This window comes from Euphorbia lathyris, chromosome 8, assembly GCF_963576675.1.
Source record: "Euphorbia lathyris chromosome 8, ddEupLath1.1, whole genome shotgun sequence".
NCBI classification, from domain to species: domain Eukaryota; kingdom Viridiplantae; phylum Streptophyta; class Magnoliopsida; order Malpighiales; family Euphorbiaceae; genus Euphorbia; species Euphorbia lathyris.
Window position 1 is genome coordinate 23,665,000 of NC_088917.1, and position 8,904 is coordinate 23,673,903.

The window sequence follows — 8,904 nt, forward strand, 5'->3', positions numbered from 1 at the left end:
TTTCATGACTATGTACTTTACTGAGTAAGCAGGCTACAAAAAGAAACCGAAACCATGTCAGTGAAACAACCCGCTGACAGCTGACGTCGCCAAGTCATCCAAAACAGATGGCATATCCGTAATAAACTAAAAACCCATGACTAGTTTCATAATCGAAAACAACATTATCCTATTACCTCGTATAATAATATTATGTAAGACACAGACAGAAAATATAAATTTCTCGAAACCCAACAAAAATAACCTTCTCCGGGACAACGATGCCCATATGAAAACCGCTTTCACTTAAACACAACAATCAGACAAATTTCTCTTCGAGTTCCCGAGAAATTCTCACTCTCCTCCTCCGTTCTTTTTTATTTTACTTTTTCAGAGTGAACAAACTTCCAATTTTTCATTAATACCCCTCTCTCTATGCGTTGATTCATCGAAATTTGATCTGAATATCTTATACCTGAACCAGAAAGAACAGAGATTTTTGAGCTGATTTTGGCGATGTCAAAGGTGGCGGTTTGTACGGCGGCGGTGTGCGCGGCGGCGGTTTGTGCAGCGGCGGCTGTGGTGGTTCAGCATAGGATGCGGAGTTCAGGGAGATGGGCGAAAGCTATGGCGATACTGAGAAAGTTCGAAATAAAGTGTGGGGCGCCGGTGGGGAAACTCCGGCAGGTGGCGGATGCTATGACGGTGGAGATGCATGCCGGACTTGCATCGGAGGGTGGAAGCAAGCTTAAGATGCTTATTAGCTATGTAGACAATCTCCCTACTGGGTATTTATTTTTTTAATCTTCTTCTTAATAAAATATAATTATAGCCTTTGAATGTAATTATTTTGATGAGTTCATGCAGATTGTTTGGATTGATTGAATTTTTTTTTTTTTTGATAAATTTTTTTTAATGATTAGATTGATTGATTTCATAATGAATTGATGATTGTTCGGATTTTAATGTCTAAACGTCCGGTTTGTTAAGGATACTTGAAATTTCAATGTGACATGTGACATGTTAGGCTTAAGATTTCACTGTAGTTTTCAGATGACGACTAGGTTAAATTTGTACTTTATCCCGTGATTTTATATTTTCAATCTCTTAAATCTTAGGTTTAAGCTAAATCCACTTTTCGTCACGTAACTATATAGCTAAATTTGTAATTTATTCTGTAATTTTTTGTTTTTTTAGAAAAAGAAAAAATAAAATTTATATTTTATATGGGTTGCCTCTTTTGTGGGCCTGTGGAATTGGATGCAAAATGGGCTTTTGCTATGATAGATTAGATAATTATTATTATAGAATTTTTGTTCTTTTTCTATTAAAAGAAGCAAACTTGATTTTCCTATCTGGAATCTTACTTTTAGAGGTTTACGTGTTTAAGTTTTGATGAGTTAGGAGTTATTTCTTGCTTTTTCTGATCTCAATTTTATACGAATGTTAGGTTGCTACTGGTTTTAGCTTATGCTTTTTCGTTGGACCTTTTTCTTTTCTTATCCTCTCTTTCTGGATGTTTTTTCAATTGGGTTTTACTTTAATACCTAAAAAGTTTCACACTTTTGCTTTTTTATCAAGGTCTTCTTTATGTAAGTAAGACCTTGATAATTAACAAAAGCATTCCTTTTTATTGCATTTTGATTTTTATCTAATCATGATGATATAGAACTAATTTCAATTAGCTCCAACATTGTAATTCAATTTTATATAGATTAGCTCTATACAGAACCAAGAACAAGATAAAGAAGTAGCCTTTACATTAATAAATAAAGCAACTTGAATGTGTCAATAACTTCTGCTTGTTTGTTCAGTGATGAGAAGGGTGTGTATTATGCATTGGACCTTGGCGGTACAAATTTTCGAGTCCTACGTGTAGTGTTGGGCGGGAGAGAAAACCGTGTAGTCAAACAAGAGTTCGAGGAGGTTTCCATTCCGCCTCATTTGATGATTGGCTCTTCAGATGTGAGTATAGTTTGTAGCTTCACTCTCCTTTCGTGAGTTCATATCTGATACCTTGTAAATGATGATGATGATTTCAGGCATTATTTGATTTCATTGCTGAAGCTCTTGCAAAGTTTGTTGCTACCGAAAGTGATGATTTGCCTCTCAATCCCGGTCAGCAAAGGGAAATCGGGTTTACTTTTTCGTTTCCGGTTAGGCAAACATCAATAGCATCAGGAACTCTTATCAAATGGACCAAAGGCTTCTCTATAGAAGACACGGTAATTCCGATAACTTCTCTGTTCTGCATTGCTTTAAGACAATGTTTCTGATCTCTAAACTCTTCTGGTCATGTTGGTATTTTGCTTAGATATAGAGAGAACCTTTACTTTACGAGTACATATGAGTGTTTTCATCTGATTTTTCTCTGCCACGAGGCCATGTAGCGACTTAAATGTCCGAGTATTGTGGCCTCTCAAGCCTCTACTTGTGTGTTCCACAATGAATTAGGACTTCTATAATATTGACTCTGTTGACCTTTCGTGGTTTTTGCTCGTCTGTCCGAAAATAGGTTGGGCAAGATGTGGTGGGAGAATTGACAAAAGCCATGGACAGAGTTGGGCTGGACATGCGTGTGGCAGCCTTGGTAAGTAAATTACGTTTTTTTAATGAGTTCTGTATGCTTTGCCTGATAGTTTTCGAGAACTGCTCGTTTAGTGTTTACTTACAGCAGTCACCTGTATTGTTGACTTGAGTGAATTCCTAAATTTACTGATACGAGGTAATGCAGGTCAATGATACAATTGGTACATTAGCTGGGGGTCGGTACTATGACCACGATGTTATCGCTGCTGTCATCTTGGGTACTGGAACAAATGCAGCATACGTAGAGCGAGCACAAGCAATTCCCAAGTGGCATGGTCTTCTACCTAAATCAGGGGAAATGGTTTGTAACTTTTTATTTTCTTTTACGTTGGTTAATGTCATACCCGAACCATAATTTATATTCAAGTATGTTACTTATGCAATAGAATTCCTTAGGTTATCAATATGGAGTGGGGTAATTTTCGGTCATCTCACCTTCCACTGACAATCTATGACCTCGAACTGGATGCTGATTCGCTGAACCCCGGGGAACAGGTTATCATATTGTAGCATTCTGTTTTTTTCATCTTCTATCTACTTGTTGATTATAGAAGCAGTTTAATTACTATCAGAGAGTTTCGGATGATTGTTTGCAGATTTTTGAAAAGATAATTTCTGGCATGTATTTGGGAGAGATTGTTCGCAGAGTTCTATTAAAAATGGCCGAAGAAGCTGCCTTTTTCGGTGATGTTGTACCTCCAAAATTGAAGATTCCATTCATCTTAAGGTATGATCCATAAAATTTTGTTATGTGCTTATATTGGAAATACTAAATGCCACTCGTTTTACGACTGATGAGAGCTTTCGTTCCTGTTATTTCGTTTACGAACAAATTATGCAGAACACCTCACATGTCAGCAATGCATCATGATACATCTTCAGATCTGAGAGCTGTTGACAGCAAACTAAAGGATATCTTAGAGGTACTCGAAACCGTGTTGTACATTACACGTAATTTGGATTGTTCTTGCATTACATTGTTTGAGTTTTTTTCTTTCCTGGCCAGATACCGAATACCTCGTTGAAAACAAGGAAAGCTATTGTTGAGCTCTGTGACATTGTCGCCACCCGTGGAGCTCGCATATCTGCAGCCGGTATTGTTGGCATCCTGAAAAAGTTGGGACGAGACACAATCAAGGATGGCGAGAAGCAGAAGTCAGTAGTAGCATTGGATGGTGGGCTGTTTGAGCACTACACCAAATTCCGCGTTGCAGTGGAGAGAACTCTTAAGGAGTTGCTGGGAGATGATGTATCAGAGCACATTGTTGTTGAACAAGCAAATGATGGTTCCGGCATTGGAGCAGCTCTCTTGGCAGCCTCGCACTCGCAATACCTGGCGGATTGTAGGTAGAGGAAAAGAATGAAAAAATTTCAATTTTTGTAAATTTATACCCTTTACTCCTCCCCCAGACATCACTTACTCGAGATCATCTAGAGAAAAGTGACATATTGATGAGGTAATAACCGCAAATTAGTGTACGGATGAAGCACTTGCAGAAAGGCCTAGGAAAGTGATAACAAGCAAGCTTCCATGCTGAGGCCACCTTTTTTTTTTTTATCTCATTTCCTTTTTCTGTTGTCATATGCAAATAAAATGGGGAATGATAACCGGTGTTTCGGCAATTGTATGTTTCAATTGGAAATAAAAGAGGAATTTGGCTTTCCCCATTTTGTTAACTACACTCCTATGAATTGTGCCTGCCTTTGGGAGATTACAGGCCTGTGTTGGTTCAATTGTTCATATCCGTTGTTAGAGTTCATATATGTTGTTAGTTGTTTATTGCCTATTGTTTAGCTGATTCTCCTTTTCGAAATAACTAGCAATGGTTGTTTGAAACAAAACGAAGAATCAAACGGTCACTACAAAACAGACTATAGAAGTAAATAGGTATATGTTTTTGGTCAATTCTAACTACACACTATTCTACTGTTTGGAGTAACTGTAAAAAAATGTAAAAAAGGAGCTATAAAAAGGTATAATTTTGATGGTGGAGGATGAAACTGTAACATAGAGCATGGCCGAAGTATGATCCTGTAACTATGATCTGTATCCACCACATTTGCAGTTCAAACTAGTGCTGGAAGTACATGAATCTCATCCCGGATCATTTAATCTTTGTGAAATGGAAACATATGGAGAGATTGTCACAGATTAATATAATATAAGTTCTATGACTGGTAACTATCAATCGAAGTTTAGTTCAATCGGTTCTATGATGTGGTATGATGTCCTCTTAGACCAAACGGTTGATGTTTTAAATACTGAATCTCATTTATTGATTTAAACATATGGTGGGATGAGCCAGTGTTTCAGAGGGCATTCACATGTGGGGTGCATTTCCTGTATTCACATCGGAGTGTTTTAGAGATTAATATAAGTTCTATGATTTTATAGGCATTCATGTATTTACATTGGGATGTGTTATAGATTAATATAAGATCTACGATCGTATATATTCAAATTTAATGAAAGAAGAAATAAGAACTTATTATGAATCTTAACATTCAGTTATTTTTGTATCAGATACAACAATGAGGTATTTTATTTATACTATGTAACTCATAATGCATGTTGTATACAATGTCGCATCAGAATTCTTGTAGCTACTCTTGGGAACCTTCTATATAGCTCAAAAATTCGCTTACTGTGGTGCAAGAAGTTCTTAATTTCTTAAAATCTACTTGCCTGTAAATTACAAGCAATTAGCAAGCCTCATGTGCTATGATCATCGGAGTTCAATGCCCAATTTCTTACCATTCAACACGATTCTAGGGTTTAGCAGCTCCCAAAATCATCACACGTTATCATCACTATCCATGGAATGCACACGCTTCGAATTCAACAGGAATGGAGTCGCATCGTATTCTCTTTCCGCATTTTTCACTCCATAAACAACCGGATGGCGACATTGGATTAAGATTTGCAACACTTGTTTCATGCTAGGTCTAGCAGAAGGCATTTTGCTGGTACATTTCACTCCAAGTTTGAACACAATGCCCATTTCATCCAGGTTAGACGATTGCTTTATCTTCTCATCCAGTGCATCACCTACAGGCTTTCCTTCGCTCAGGTGTCGCCATGCCCAATCGGCCAGGGAAGTATTCTCATCTCCGTAATCAGCCTCCTTTCCTGTTGTTAATTCTAGAAGCACAACACCGTAGCTGTACACATCGACTTTCTCATTCACTTTTGCTGTTTGAGCATATTCTGCAATTCAGATTAGGGAATTTGAAGATTTTAATTAGGTTTCTTAATATGAAAAGTTAGGGTTAAAGATGTGATAAATGAGAATTGTTACTTGCCTGGAGCCATATAACCGAAAGAACCAGCTACAGATGATTCTGTAGTTTCACCTTGGTTAATCAACATCCTTGCTAAACCAAAATCAGCAATTTTTGCATTGAAATCAGAATCTAATAAGATGTTGCTTGATTTCACATCCCGATGAGTTATCGGCGAAAAGCAGTCATGATGCATGTAACTAAGGCCTTGTGCAGCTCCAACTGCTATCTTGAACCTCACAGGCCATTCCAAGTTGGTCTGGCTTGCTGGACCTGAGACATTTGGAGCTCTCTTTCCCATATGCAGCCATTGATCAAGGCTTCTTCTTTCCAGATACTCGTAGACAAGGAGTTTCGAATCATCATTGCTGATACAGCAAAGCAGCTTAACTATGTTGACATGCCTTATTGAACTCAGGATATCAACTTCTGCGCGGAACTCCTTATCAAGCTTTTGATCTAACTTTCTGTCATTCCAAATCTTTTTCACAGCAACAAGAATGCCTGATGTGTTTATAGGGACACAGTATACTTTTCCTGATCCTCCACTCCCAATCCGGTTGCTTTCTGTTAACTTTGAGAGTATGTCTGATTCAGTGAATGACAATTTCTGGAATGAGGTGAACTTCCATGATGTATTCAAGCTATGCTTTTTCTTCTGGTAGACTCTGATCACCAGGAATGAGATTAACAGAGCCACCGCAACTGCTGCTGCCAAAACACTTGCTACCAAGGCTACTACTGATTTGGTTGACTCTTTGTTTGCTTTCTCTGGCCTGGAATTGCAGAGGTTGAGGCTTAGAAATGAACTAGTGGTACAGAGACCGGGATTATTCAAGAAGCTTTCGTTATAAGCTAGGTTTTCGAACCCAGTCGGGATATCTCCAGTGAGATGATTAGAAGAGAGATTGAGAAAAGTAGGCCTCAGGGAACCTAATTGAGGTGGAATTTCTCCAGAAAATTTGTTATCTGACAGATCCAACTGATTAAGAGCCGGTAGAGAAGCAATTTCCACGGGGATTTCTCCAGAAAGTTCATTTCTGCTCACATTTAGAGTGTTCAATGACTTCCACGAGATTATATCAGAAGGAAGAGATCCATTCAATTGATTCCTATCAAGCAAAAGTGTAGTTAAACTAGGAGAAGCCGTCATTTCTCGAGGGATTGCGCTGGAAAACAGGTTATTACTAGCATTGAAAACTACCAGATTCCTCCAAGAAGCCCCAGTTGGAAGCTTACCAGAAAACATGTTGTTACTTATCTCGAGTCGTGAAAGGTTGCTTGAAACTTCATGAGGTAGCTCACCTGTGAACAAATTTTCACTTACTGTAAGAGTTGTCAAATTGAAACCTGTCCACATTCCATCAGGAATTTTTCCAGAGAACGAATTACGTGAAATTTTGACTACTCGCAATGCACTGCAATTACCAAGCGAATCTGGCAATTCTCCGGTGAGATTGTTATTGGAAGCTACAACACCTACTAACATTCCTCCATTGCATAAATGTTCAGGCAGCCTGCCAGTAACCCTGTTGGATGAAACATCGAATTCTACAAGTGCCGAATGAAGCCCCATCTCTGGAGGGATAGCACCTGATAAATTGTTGTCGAACAATTTGAAAACTGTCAATGCTGGAAGACGGCCAATGCCTTGTGGGATCTCACCGGACAGCTGATTCCAGAACAAACTTAAAACTGACAACTTCTCAAGTTTTTGAAAACCATCAGGTATTTTTCCTGTCAAATTATTATCTGAAAGATCAATTTGGTTCAAGTTGAGAGTCTCAATAACCTCAGGAATCTCCCCGGATAACTTGTTCTTTTGAAGATACAAAATACTCAAGTTTTTCAATGTGAACAAACTAGAAGGGAGATTCCCAGTTAATCCATTTTCAGATAAATCTAAGAGCTCCAGTGCAGCCATTTCTCCAATCATTTCCGGTATTTCCCCTATCAAATTCGATTGAGAAATCCAGAGCTTTTTAAGTTTCTTCAACTGTGTGAAATTTGAAGGCAAACTTGATGGCAAAAACCCGGGATTATAAGCCATATATAAAAACTCAAGATTGAGCAAGTTACCAATCTCTGGTGGAAAAGTACCATTAAACAGATTCTGATGAAGCCCAAGACTTGTTAGCTGCTGAAGCCGGCCAATAGCAGGAGGAATATCACCAGTGAAGTTATTTCCGGCAACGTTAAGAAAAGTGAGCTGTGACAACCGATCGATATCAGGAGGAAGAAGACCAACAAAGTAATTTTGAGAAAGGTCCAAAGACTGGAGCTTGGAACAGTTATAAAGATTAGGAAACCCCCCAACCAAACTGTTATTCCCAAAATCAAGAGACACTAGATTCTTGAGATCACAAATGAATGGCGGGACAGTTCCGGCGATATTGATGCTGTTAAAATTGAGTCCGGTAACGGAATTGTTGGCGCAGGTGACTCCAGGCCAGGTACAGTGAGAGAAAGGAGCAGCAGAAGAAGAAGGTCTCCATTGATTAAGAGGAGGTTGAATTTGCCATTGTTGGCGTAGTCTAAGAAGGATAGACTGCTCCTGGGATTTGACATTAAAAAGAAGGGTGAGAAATTGAAGGAAGAAGAAGAAGAAGGAAGTCATTTTGGTCATTGATAAGATTACTGAAACTCAAAATTGAAGGAAAGGAATAAGCTTTGCTTGAAAATTGGTGGCGTATGGTTCCCTCTGCAACGTGAAAAACACAGCAATTCCATTCAAACTTCCAACTCGGCAATTGGGAATCTTTACTAGTCTTCAATGGAAATTAAGTCAATGGTAATGTCCTTTTCTATGTCCTGCACAGAAGAAAGAAGAAAAAAAAACTGAAGCCAGGGGGCGGTGTATGCAATTCTGTGATATATTTACCATTTTAACATATTTAACAACAATTTGACTAGCGGTGTCGTTTCACGAGTTACCATTTGTGATTTGAATCGAAAACATTATTTATGCAAACATTATTTTAAATAAATAAATATTTGTGATTAATTTAATCGTGTTATCATTTATGCAAACCTTATTTATTTATCTATCTATAC

At 38.2% G+C, this 8,904-nt stretch overlaps 2 protein-coding genes across 2 annotated transcripts; one reads left to right on the forward strand and one right to left on the reverse strand.

The window, feature by feature from the left end:
- The first annotated feature begins 209 nt into the window (after window positions 1-209).
- On the forward strand, window positions 210-4,231 carry LOC136202842 (hexokinase-1-like). Its single transcript, XM_065993770.1, has 9 exons — window positions 210-767; window positions 1,794-1,944; window positions 2,022-2,204; window positions 2,495-2,569; window positions 2,714-2,869; window positions 2,965-3,063; window positions 3,165-3,295; window positions 3,410-3,491; window positions 3,575-4,231. The coding sequence occupies exons 1-9, from the start codon at window positions 496-498 to the stop codon at window positions 3,917-3,919; spliced, it is 1,494 nt and encodes a 497-aa protein (XP_065849842.1). The 5' UTR covers window positions 210-495; the 3' UTR covers window positions 3,920-4,231.
- An 814-nt stretch (window positions 4,232-5,045) lies between these two features.
- LOC136202619 (receptor-like protein kinase HSL1) lies at window positions 5,046-8,661 on the reverse strand. Its single transcript, XM_065993353.1, has 2 exons — window positions 5,872-8,661; window positions 5,046-5,776 (listed from the first exon to the last, which is right to left on the reverse strand). Exons 1-2 carry the CDS (start codon window positions 8,474-8,476, stop codon window positions 5,364-5,366), a joined length of 3,018 nt encoding a protein of 1,005 aa, XP_065849425.1. The 5' UTR covers window positions 8,477-8,661; the 3' UTR covers window positions 5,046-5,363.
- Window positions 8,662-8,904: the final 243 nt, after the last annotated feature.